Here is a 12,975-nt window from a genome sequence, read left to right as displayed (position 1 = left end):
AGACATCCCCAATTTGAATAAACAGGCCTGGTCTTTAAGGGGCGTACAGACCGAATTGTCTTGGTCCTTAAGGGTTAAAAGATTCTGGAAAAAGTTTTGAGGAACATACACACAACATATGGATGTACTCAGGAGGACTTTTGTTTCTATAATTATGCAGAACAAACACATGTGGAGAGTGTTGGCTGGAAGTGGCCGAGATAATAAATATATTATAAGACAAACTGTAAAATAAACATTAACAGATCTAAAAGAGTTTCTTATAATGGAGAACTTCCAAAGGATAAGGGATAAGATGTATGATCGTAGGGGTCCTCTGGGGACCCCCGCAATCTGTCAATGCGCACCCACCTTTGTGAGCTCTCCGCAGCGCTGAAAGCTCCGAGTGTGACGACCACGGGGCCGGAGTATCGTGATGTCATGACTCCACCCCCATGTGATGTCACGATCTGCCCCCTCAATGCAAGTCTATGGGAGGGGCCTCCGAATTCCCTCTGTTGTCAAGTATCTTTCATTTTGTATTCATATTGTACATATTGCCTACATTTCCCAGCCTCTTGGGGATGGTTATTATACTTGCTATCAGGCACAGTGATTTTGGATTGAAGGGGAATAACATGATCTTTACATCCCCCCCCCCCCCCCCCCCCCAGGCCCACATGATATAGGAAAGAGGAACAGAATAGTAATTTATGTAAAATAAAGGGCACTATGTTGGGAAATGGACCCATAATTTTATCATGAAACCTTGTAGCTCGTGTGCAGTGACTGCTGAGGCCCTGACATCATCACCACCTGTACTACCCAATTGGTGGTTCTGGCCAACAACTTTTTTATTAATTGACTCTTATATGTGATTAAAGAGAATACCTTAAGTATATAGAAGCATTTCTGTCGAAGAAAAGTAGTGTGCTTACCTTTTTTTAATGTTCTTTTTTTTTTTTACTCTGTATTTCCTACATGGACAGCATAGCAGGATATATATTCTTTAAAGGGAATCTGTCTGCTATATAGCATGCTTAAAGCTGCAGACATGGAAAGCTGCAGACATGCCTAACACTGTTTGAGCTTTTATTAATTTTTATTATTAAATGTAACATTTTTGTATAAACTTGATGTCATTGTCAATAATTAAACTTATGAAACACTTATAATTGTACTTAAGTATACAACAGAAACATCTGACTAAAAGATCTAAAATTACTAAAGCAGCAAACCTTGTGAAAACCAAAATATGTGTCAGTCCCAAAACTTATGGCCACGACTGTACATAAATAAATAGGCCTCCAGAAGTACAATAAAGCTGTTATTAACTGGCCTTCCTGGAATCATAATACAACTCTGATCATCCTGCTTTAATTTGTTTAAATGACAAATAAACCACCGAAATCAGGAAGTTACTACCTATTGGGACTGCCATAGTTGACAGTGTGAAAGCTGGAATGTTTCAAGGTTTCTAATGTGAATTGTCCTATAACAAAATAAAACACTGTCAAAAATGTTTAAAACATGTTTCAAATAATATAATTTCCTGATGAGTGATACATTCCATAACTTATTCTTCTTTTTTTATAGGATGCTAAGAAGCAACTTGATGACCTGCATTAATAATGATACATTTACTGGCCTGAGCTCCGTGAGACTCCTTTCACTTTACGATAATCGCATTACAACCATCACACCAGGAGCTTTTAACACTTTGGTTTCATTGTCCACTATGTAAGTTCTTGAAGTTAATACTTATTTTTCAAAAGTAATATAAAGCATCTCTTAAGACACTAGTTTTACAACTATGAGTGCGGGTAAATAATATGTGTGTTTTTCCATGCTGGTTGAGCCCATGTCAGTGTCAGCACTTTTGTGTATTATTACTGTGCATAATGATCTGTGGTTATAGAATAAAGATAGGGTCTGTTTCACTGAAGATTCACTGAAGATAGTGAAAATCATTTTGGACATCACTTGTAGGTCATTTGTTTATATTGTTTTTACTCTTCTATTCATACTGTAGATTAAAATTAATGTTAATAGCTGACCAATTTGTGGCACGTGGTACGCCGCCTAAGTCCATAGAATAATTTCCAAAGGCAATCCATCTACCTCTTACTTTGTTATTGGTGCCAGTGTGCACCATGACCGCTGGGTCTAGCCCAGCCTCTCCCAGTAATGTCAGCCCAATCTGCGATGTACCAAACTCGAGCGCCAGGAAGACAATACACTATTTAATGTCCCCAGTATTTGTGACAATACACTGTTTAATGTCCCCAGTATTTGTGACAATACACTGTTTAATGTCCCCAGTATTTGTGACAAATTGTTTGTCCCCCTAATAATCAAGCCCCCCTACTACCAGCACATGTCTGGCCTTCCTTGCACTCCTCCTTACTGGAGCAGACCCCCCCCCCCAGTGGCCATGTCATGCTGCAGAGGGGATATCAATGAACTGACATCCCCCCAAAGGGGCAAACTCGTTGGGGTGTGCCACATCAGGGCTAACCTTTCTGACCCTTATCACTCTACCCACCTTCAAATTGCCACAAGTCTACCTGCCTCTCTCTTGCACCTTCATCCCACTACTGAATGTAACTAAAGGTATAAATACATTAATACACTTTTAATAACTGTTGACAACATTTATTTATCCTGACCTGTCAAATGTCCATGTTTTCTCTATGGTGAGGGATAATCCTACACGGCCAACCCATCATCTGTTGGTGGACAGGCAGGAGGCCGCCATACACTTTAGACAGTCGGCCAAACAATAAAGAGGCTGCATAACTCATCTCAACCTATTGAATCAGTTAGACACGGGGGTGAGGAGAGTCAAAACTTTACCAATTTCATATTGATAATTGATAATTTAATAGTTTTATATTTTAAAATAATTGTTAAAAATGTATGGAGGGTAAGCAAATCCTTAACTAGTTTTCTGGATAGAGGCTAAAGATGAACCATACTAAAAATCCCACAAGATATCAGATAATAGTGCAGCCATATGTATCCTAATAGTCTTCAAGAGGCTCCTTGACCTTTCTGTCAGATGTCTGTCGCCATAAATACGGCTTACATTTGTTCCAATTGATAATCGAAGTGACCTTTGAAGCTGTATTTTACCTACTCTCTGCACAAGGTATTTCCAGCATTGAAATGTTTCACTGGTGGATTCTGTGTATCTTGTGACTTTAGATGCTGTTGACCACAAAATGAAATGTCTCCTAACATGCAGTTTCCATGACAATTGCTTTGAAATATACAAAAATAAGGTCAAGTTAAAGTATCTCAATGTGATGAGACTAGCCTGTGACAAATACTGCTCAGAGAAGCAGAACGCTGATGATAGTGAATGGTAAATTATTACAAACAATTGTATGTATTTATAAGTGTAGGACACATGCCTGGTATGATTGGACAGTGCAGAAAATGATACCAATAATGTAAAGTGCCTATAGTAAATATGTCCTTTTATATGGTTACCTGCACAGGCAAGTAGTATGTAAACAAAATCTGAAGTCCTCATTTGGTTATGAAATGTCAACAGCAAAAATAGTGGCAGATGTAGCTCGTGTGATCCCTTATTGTATAGATGTGAACATTGAACAAATAGGGCCTCATTTACTAAGCTGAAACCGACCAGTTTTTGTCGGGTTATTTTGGCACGGAGTGTCTGAGACCTGTCTGCGCCAGTGTGCGCCTGGAAAATCTGACAAACCCGACATTGCACTGTGAAAATCCGAAAAATGGGCGTGGTCTGCCGCAAATGGGGCGTGGTTGACCCATAAAGGGGCGTGGTTTCGCTACCCGACTGATTTACTATTGAAATCACAGAAAATCCTGTGGATAAATGGCTAGAAAAATCGACGTAGAAAAAGCTGGTCAGAAAATGTTCCAGACTTTTCCCAATAGTAAATAGAGAGGAATCCTGCAAGTCTGAAATAACTTTTCACACTAGTAAAAACCTGAAACTCTTAGTAAAATGAGGCTGAGAAGCTACTTCTTTTGTCTACCAGCTCACTACTGTTAGACAGTGAAGTCCATGCTCCAACACTGGTCACGAATAGTCATCTTCTGGTGCCGAATAGTCATTTTCTGGTGTCCTGTAATGTTGGTGGCCAATATCAGTTGGGGGACTAGCAATGCATTAGTAAAAAGGATGATGCGCCACATGGAAGGAGAAATTAAATGGTGTCAATCATTTGCTATGATAGTGTTAAGGTTGCTGATTAAAGGAAACCTGTCACCATGAAAATGCCATCTAGTCTCTTGTCATCATGTTTTAGAGCAGCAGGAGCTGCGTAGATATATATATATATATATATATATATATATCAAAGTCAAAAGAAGCAGCAGCACCCAGAATTAGCAAAGAATATGTCGGTGCACGCAGTCATTGGAGGTTTGGTTAGGGACTCCAACTTCAATACAAAAGAGAAAAAAACGCAGCACACAAAAAAAGTGTCTCAAGTGCAAAAAAAGTGCAATTTATTCCATCTTAGCAAGGTATAAAAAATGCAACGTTTCGGTAGACTCACACCACCACCACTATGCCTGAAAATGGAGACTACCGAAATGTTGCATTTTTTATACCTTGCTAAGCACTTGAGACACTCTTTTTGTGTGCTGCGTTTTTTTTTTCTCATATATATATATATATATATATATATATATATATATATATATATACATATATCTTTGTGAGCCAAGATTTAGTATAACTTGTCATATACTGATTGAAATCTCTGATCATTCCATGTTTAGGAGTCCAGCAAGTGATTCTATTATTGAGTTGCTTTGTCCACTGGACTTCTAAGAATAGAAAGAGCAGGACATAGTCTCATAGTCTTGCTGCTCTTACAATAGAGAATCCCTTCTATGGTGGTGTAATGAATAATTACTAAGGAAACTTTGGATTTTTGCTGGAGTTAGTCTTTAATCCATAGAACATTAATGGTCTCTAAACATTGTAAATCTTACTGATTATACCACAAGCCTTTGAACAGAACGGTACTTTTCTATAATATTTCTGTAATTTCCTTACTTCAGTAACCTACTGTCCAATCCTTTCAATTGTAATTGTCACCTGGCATGGCTTGGAAAGTGGCTTAGAAAGAAGAGAGTGGTGAGTGGAAATCCTCGTTGTCAAAAGCCATATTTCTTAAAGGAGATTCCCATTCAGGATGTGGCCATCCAGGACTTCACATGCGATGGTAAGATAAATCACAAATAAACATTAAGTATAGGCATGTACGGTATAGAAGAGATGAGGGCAAAGCTGTGCAGCATATCCTATACAACCATCCATCATAAATAACCTGTATTTTTAGAGGAATGCTGTAACCACACAGTAGCGTTGAAAATTGAATTTGTGACCTGCAGAAGAAAACACTGATGTTCTTATTTGTCTGGCACAAACACTATGTCTTAGTCAGGTCTTTTCTTCTTGGAGCTGCAGCTTGTTTATGTTTGGTGGCTACTGACAACCGTTTCCAAGAACATGAGGTATTATCAGGGCATTTTTAGGTTTTATAGGAACTGAACACATTGGTCACACTATGTTACATGCATGTGGTTTGCCTTCACTTATTGACAGTGTACTGGAAATAGAGCTATTCTCAGTCAAACCACACTCTAATTAACCCCTTAATGACCAAGCCCATTTTCACCTTAAGGACATGGCCATTTTTTTTTTTTTAACGTTTTCGTTTTTTCCTCCTCGCCTTCTAAAATCCATAACTCCTTTATATTTCCATCTACAGACCCATATAAGGGCTTGTTTTTTGCGTCACCAATTGTACTTTGTAATTAAACCTCTCATTTTACCATACAATGTACGGCGAACCGAAAAAAAAATTTTTAGGGAGGAAATTTAAATGAAAACCAAAATTTTGCACATTTTGGAGGGTTTTCTTTTCACACTGTACACTTTATGGTAAAAATGACATGTGTTCTTTATTCTGTGGGTCAGTACGATTAAAATGATTCCCATGGCTAGATACTTTTATATTTTTGTACCGCTTAAAAAAAATCTAAAACTTTTTGTACAAAATCAGTAATCTAAAATCGCCCTATTTTGACCACCTATAAGTTTTTCATTTTTCCGTATATTGGGCAGTATGAGGGCTCATTTTTTGTGCCATCATCTGTACTTTCTTAAGATACCACATTTGCTGATATAAAACTTTTAGATCATTTTTAATTAATTAGTTTTTTTAATAAAATGTGACAAAAAAGCAGCATTTTTGGACTTTTTTAATTTTTTACGTTTACGCCATTCACCGCACGGGATAATTAACATTATATTTTGATAATTCGGACATTTTCACACGTGGCGATACCAAATATGTTTATTAAAAAATAAATTTTACGCTTTTTGGGGGTAAAATGGTAAAAACGGACAATTTTCATTTTTATTGGGGGAGGAGATTTTTCACTTTTTTTTTACTTTTTATTTTTGCATTTTTCAACTTTTTTTTTTTTTACACTTTTTTTCCTTTGATTGCTAATACTGTGCAGTGCTATGCATAGGACATAGCACTGCTCAGTATTATCGGTGATCTTCTGCTCTGGTCTGCTCGATCGCAGACCAGAGCAAAAGACCCCGGGAGACGGCCGGAGCTAGGTAAGGGGACCTCCGACTGTCATGCTGGATGATCGGATCCCCGCGGCAGCTCCGATCATCCAATCAAAGTGCCGCAATGCCGCAGATGCCGTGATCTGTATTGATCACGGCATCGGAGGGGTTAATGGCGGACATCCGTGCGATCGCGGATGTCGGCCATTACAGGCGGGTCCCCGGCTGCTGCTAGCAGCCGGAACCTGCCGTGTATGACGCGAGCACCCTTCCGATGCTCGCGGTCATACACAGGACGTAAATGTACATCCTGGTGCGGGAAGTCCTGCCAAACCAGGACGTACATTTACGCCCGTGGTCGTTAAGGGGTTAAAGGGGTATTCCTGGAAAAAAACTTTTTTTATTTTTTTTAATTTTATATCAACTGTCTCCAGAAAGTAAAACAGATTGCTTCTATTAAAAAATCTTAATCCTTCCAATAATTATCAGCTGCTGAAGTGGAGTTGTTCTTTTCTGTCTGGCAACAGTGCTCTCTGCTGACATCTCTGCTTGTATCGGGAACTGCACAGATTAGAAGAGGTTTGATATGGGGATTTGCTTCTACTCTGTACAGTTCCTGAGACACATGTCATCAGAGAGCATTTAGACAAAAAAAGAACAACTTAACTTCAGCAGCTCATAAAGACTGAAAGGATTAAGATTTTTTAATAGAAGTCATTTACAAATCTGTTTAACTTTCTGGAGCCAGTTGATATATAAAAAAGTTTTTTTCCTGGATAACCCCTTTAAATGTGGGACTGTTTTCCAATAGCAACGAAAACATCAAATCCTTCTTATTTTTGTTTTCCGATAAATGCTAAACATATATTTAGCATTTTGTTACATTTTTATCTGAGACAATAAAACTATTTTTCTACAATGTACAGCTTTTGTACATTGATTGGAATTGTATATTCCATACAATGTTATAGCTTTTCCTACAATTTTAAAGAAAATGCTTAATTTTGCTGTATTTGTAAAGTGAAATATTCTCAATGAGATTAGATTTTTTTTCTAGTTAAAAAATTTACCTCTTCTACATTTTTTTCTCATTCCACACCTCTGATGAAGCCTATAAATGATAATGTACATCTACGTTAACATATATAAAATGTGCTTCAGTAGATATATATCCAGAAGACATGAAAGTGTGGTCTACATTCTTTATTAGCGGACTTCTGCTTTAGAGTATGTTTGAACTAAGGAATTGACAGGGAATCATTTCAGACAGGAAATTCCGCAAATCTGCCATCTTCTGCTTGGCATGGAATTGGACACAGAATTAAAAAAGAAATCATGAGACAGATCAGGAAATGTTGTGGAGGAAGTTCAGGCATTTTGGGGTTTGATCTGCTTTAAAACTCTGTGTCAATTTTGCCTAAATTTTGCAACAATTCGGCTCTAAACTCATTTCGTCAGGAAAAATAAAGTCCCATTGACTTTTAATAGGCTTTTGTGAGTGGATACAATTCAGCGGTGTGACTATTTCTGTGGAAATTCCTCAGTGTGAACAGAGGGGCAGAAGGACCATTTAAATCCTATAGGCACTTTGCTCATCCACTATTCTAATGGAGCCTTGCTGTGCAGCATTTCCTGGTGTCAGCATAAGAAATTGCTTAATGAGCCCAATACTGGCTGAAGTGGGACCAGTGATTGGCTGAATAGGCAATTCCTTGTGCCGACAACCAGACCAGGAAGTGCTGCACAGCAGGAACAATGAAGGGCGTAGGGTGAGTATAGGTTTTCGTTTCACCGGGCTGAGCGTAAATATTGATGACCATTGACATAGTTTATAAGGTTGAAAAAACAGTTCTACCTATTCATTTCAGCCCATTACCATGCAGTGTTGATCCAGAGGAAGGCAAAATCTCCCATGAGACAGAGGCTAGTTTTTCTGTTTTCCACAGGTTTCCACAAACTATAGTTACAAACACACTGTAGACTTCAATGAAAATCCTAATTTAAGACAAACAAACGAACAAAAAAGATATTAGTATATGAAGATATAAAACATTTTAAAATATATATTGTTGATCTAGAATTGAAGGTTTGAATTGAAAACATCCATTTGTGTCTGTTCAGTAGCCCTCTTGGCAAGTGAACATATGCAGAACAGGGATTCTTGGAAGTTTCCATGATACCATTTTCATCATCACTGTTGCTCATGTCAATAGAAAAAGAGCACATATAGTGCTACCTGTACTTCCTAGATCCTTCTGTCCTTTGACACAAAACAAATTGCTGCCATGTGTTCAGAACATGAAACTAACAAAAGGTTCTGCAAGTGGGAAACTGAAATTCTTTGACAGAGCCCATCGGAACAAGAGTAGTCAATCCTAAGCATAGCAGAGGTGACCTTAAAATTAGGAAAATTGACTAGAAAAAAAAACAAAATCCGTAAGATCATTTTACAGAAATCTGAATTCTACCACTAGGAAACATATGATATGTATCTAAGGAATCTTTTCAACATTTAACACTATAATTTTTTCAATGTGTCTTCACAGCAGGAACATGTGTAGTGTGTGCTGGATAAGCTCTTCACCCTTTTATTTGGATTTTTGTGCCACTGTCATGTTGTTGAATATATACATATTAAAACTAAAGCATCTAAAGATTGGATGGTAGTCCTCACATGACACACATGCTCATCACCACGCTTGTATAAAAAGAGAAACGGCAAGACTCCTGCTAGAGGAAATGAGAAAAAAGCTCACACTCACAATAGCTCTATTATTAAGTGCTATGTGCCTAACTCTACAACCTGAACATTTACCAGTATCCAGATAGCAGTGTCAGATGAGTTACTCCAAACAATTCCACCACACACAAACAAATAAAGTATCCTGTCCGCCATACCCAATCTTTGTCCTTAAATGCACTGACCACTTCTATGTCAGTAAATATATTTTCACTCACAAATTTAAGCTATAAGGCCTTGTTCAGACAGCAAAAATTCAGGAGAATATTTAGCAGTGTTTTCCGAGCGGATGTTCTACAAATGTTCTACAAAAGCGATAGGACCGATCGGAAAAGCGCCGTCTCCATAGAGCTCAGGTCCAGTAACCAACGTATGTTGCTGAATTATATTACTTCAGGGAGCTTGCTTGGTGCTCTTTTTGGTGCACAGAACAAGCCCCCTGAAGGAAGACTGTTCAGCAATGTCAATTACTAGACCTTGGGAAGTTGCAAGTGGTAACATCAAAACAAGTTGTCCCTTTTTTATATCATACTACAATAATAAAAGGAAATATCAAGAGTTTTATGTGTATTCGTTGTATTGCTTTTGAAATTTGGCAGCAAAGCTCTATAGATAAAACCAAAATTTTTCTTTGGTACCCAGAATTGATATGCCCAGTTCTTTCCATGGAATCCGCACCAAAGTGCATTGTCATCTCTGTAGCAAGCACTTTTCCGAGTGGTCCTTGTGCCAGCATATTCTGCCGGAGTCTGCTGTCTCTGGAATGTCTACCAGAAATATACAGGCAAACAGTCCTGAAAATAAAAATCTGCTGTGTGAACATAGCCTTATATTGGTGGGCATAGTTTACTATCCCAGAGAGCATCCAGTTTTTTATTTTGTCATTCTTGGTTTTAATTGTATGTGTCAAGAGTGTGAACAATTGTCCTGTATCAGAAATACAAAATGTCCAAAAATCTTGTCAACGAAAGGGTTAGGGCCAGATCATAAAGGTAGGCGATGATTGGACACTCTCCTTGTGCCGTCACACCACGCCCCCTCAATGCAAGTCTATGGGAGGGGGCATGGCGGGTGCCACGCCCCCTGGCATAGGCTTGCATTTAGGGGGTGTGGCGAGGGGCCTGGCCGTGACATCACAGCTGCTGGGTGCTGCACTGAGATTGTGGGGGTCCAAGCAGCGAGACCCCCGCGATCAGACATCGTATCCCCTATCCTTTGGATAGGGGATAAGATGTCTAGGGGTGGAGTACCCCTTTAAACAACTTGTTAACATGCTCACTCACAAGCATCAGACAATATCCTTCCAGTGGAGGTCAATGGATTAAAACAAATGTCCAATAAATGATGGCACTCATCGCTTTGTAAGAACACAGAATATTTCATACTGTGTTATATGGTTTCAAAAACTGTTTTGCTATTAGGAGGCAAAGATCTTACACTGGATGTTTTATTTCAAACAGCAAAAGTTATAAGGGCAGTTCATTGAGCCTTACATTTCCCATTCATCACCTCATTCATTTAGTTTTCTATTTTAGTATTCATTAGGTAACAAAAGCAATAGGGATAGCAGTACGCAAGCTATGAGAAATTCTCTGTACCCTTTTTTTTATCTAGCATTCAATATAAAACAACAAACATGATACAAATACTAAACGTATAAGGCTGCATGGTGGCTCAGCGGTAAGCTCTGTTGAATAGCAGCGCTGGCTTCATATCCAAACAGGGCAACATCTACATGGAGTTTTCTCTATTGTCCCCTTGACTCCATGAGATTGTTCAAACACTACATAAAGAACATACTGAAGTTAGACTGTGAGCCCCTCTGATGTGATTATGTCTGTACAGTGCTGTGGAATGCATAAGCTTCATATACATGAATATTAAATAAATAATTATCTTTACATTTGCTACTAGGCAATGAGGAAAGCAGCTGTCTTCCTACAATACTCTGTCCAGAACAGTGCACTTGTGTGGACTCTGTGGTACGTTGCGGCAACAAAGGATTGAGAGTCCTCCCTAAAAACATCCCCAAAGATGTAACTGAGCTGTAAGTATAGCACTAAGTATTAACATCATTTTTTTAAGGAACCAGATGAAAAACTCCGAGTGGATCATACAGTATAAAAATTTTATTTTTATTATACTTTTTTCTGCGTTCATAAATAAATGCGCATAGCTGTCCTACAAAAAGGAAAGCATGCTGTTAGTGGGGTAGGTACAAAAACACGATCATATCCTATTGGGAAGCTTCCAATAACTAGAATTTAGGTCAGCCGGACACTGTGTGGCCAGACAGGACATAGGTCACGTGGGCTTGTCTTGGAGCACTGATACTAGCCCCACCTTTTCAAGACAGAGAGGATGAAAGGATGACCTTTTTCTACCACTCCCTGCATGTAAGTGGCAGCTGAAACAGGAAAACTGCTCTATATAGGTAATGAATGATATATAGACAGATAAATAGGTTGGGGAGAAGGAAATGATGGGATATGGGTTTAGTTCCCCGGAGTACCCCTTTAAGTCATTTCAGGTATTGCCTACAATGGGGAGAATATCGGAGAATAAAATATTGAAAATGAAACCACCTTTGTGTAAGAAGGCCTTTAGTATACATTGCATTGTAAATCTTCTTTCTGTGCTCAGATATGAACACCTAAATCAACAAGCCCAGTGCCCAAGGGCCGCACTACTGCCATGTGGTGGTGGCAATATGTTCCCTCCTGTTTTCTTTCAGGTACAGGGTTCTCATAGTGACTTTATATGGTTTTAAATATAGCAGCTTACCTAGCAGATATGTCTGTGTGTGTATGTGTACATTGACTTATATAGTGCACCACAAACTCACCATGACAACAGAAATCTGACAAAATCTCACCATTCCGGAGATGTTATCATCAGTATCTGTCAGCAGTGCGGCCAGTTGTAATATAGAAGATCATCATAAGGTATATGTCAGAAGGATTTCCTGATGCTGATTGATACCCTTAATAAATGGACATACAGGGACATGCATGGCCCATTGCCTTCCATGGTAAAAAAAAAAAAAGGATACTATGTTGTTCTTCTGGATTGCATAGAAATAAATAAGTGTATACCTAATATATATATATATATATATATATTACCCCAATGTAGGTCAAAAGGACACTCGTTTGGTCTTCTTAGATTACATGGGGTTCTGTGGCTATGTTAATGCATATGCTGAAAGCTTTCCTGTAGGTATTCTAAAATCTATATTTAAATGTATGGAAAATATAATAATGGAAGACACATTTATATTTTATAAGAAGAATTATGTTACCAGTTTTTTTTTTTTTTTATGTAGCATTTTTTGAGATCGGAAAACATTGTGTGTTGTAATAATAGAGTATTATGTGGAACAGATCATTACATAAATTGCAGACAGTAATCATACGTCAGATGCAATTTCCCTTAATGGGAAATCTCCAGCACTAACAGATAGCAGGCTGGAAAACACTCACTTTGTGGAACTTGTTTATACGGGTCAATTTAGCTCTGAATATTCTTTATTGTAAAGGGAAACACAGCTTGAATGTGGGGTTTATTTCTCTGGATATAGTTTTTTTTTTGTCATACTATTGTATTATCAGTTATGGTGTTCTAAAGAGAATGTATGATGTGTGGCATTATAAGGTTTTTTTAAGTG

General features: G+C 38.2%; 1 protein-coding gene across 2 annotated transcripts in view; it reads left to right on the top strand.

The window, feature by feature from the left end:
- Positions 1 to 12,975, top strand: part of SLIT3 (slit guidance ligand 3) — a 574,817-nt gene that overhangs the window by 480,572 nt on the left and 81,270 nt on the right. For both annotated transcript variants that reach the window (XM_056516502.1, XM_056516503.1), the window contains 3 exons: positions 1,576 to 1,719; positions 5,041 to 5,204; positions 11,223 to 11,355. In XM_056516502.1, the coding sequence (XP_056372477.1) occupies positions 1,576 to 1,719; positions 5,041 to 5,204; positions 11,223 to 11,355 (441 nt within the window). The remainder of the gene's footprint in view (positions 1 to 1,575; positions 1,720 to 5,040; positions 5,205 to 11,222; positions 11,356 to 12,975) is intronic.

This window comes from Hyla sarda, chromosome 4 (genome assembly GCF_029499605.1).
Source record: "Hyla sarda isolate aHylSar1 chromosome 4, aHylSar1.hap1, whole genome shotgun sequence".
Lineage (NCBI taxonomy): Eukaryota > Metazoa > Chordata > Amphibia > Anura > Hylidae > Hyla > Hyla sarda.
Note: the sequence above shows the minus strand (reverse complement) of the source record. Positions and strands in the feature narration are given on the sequence as shown.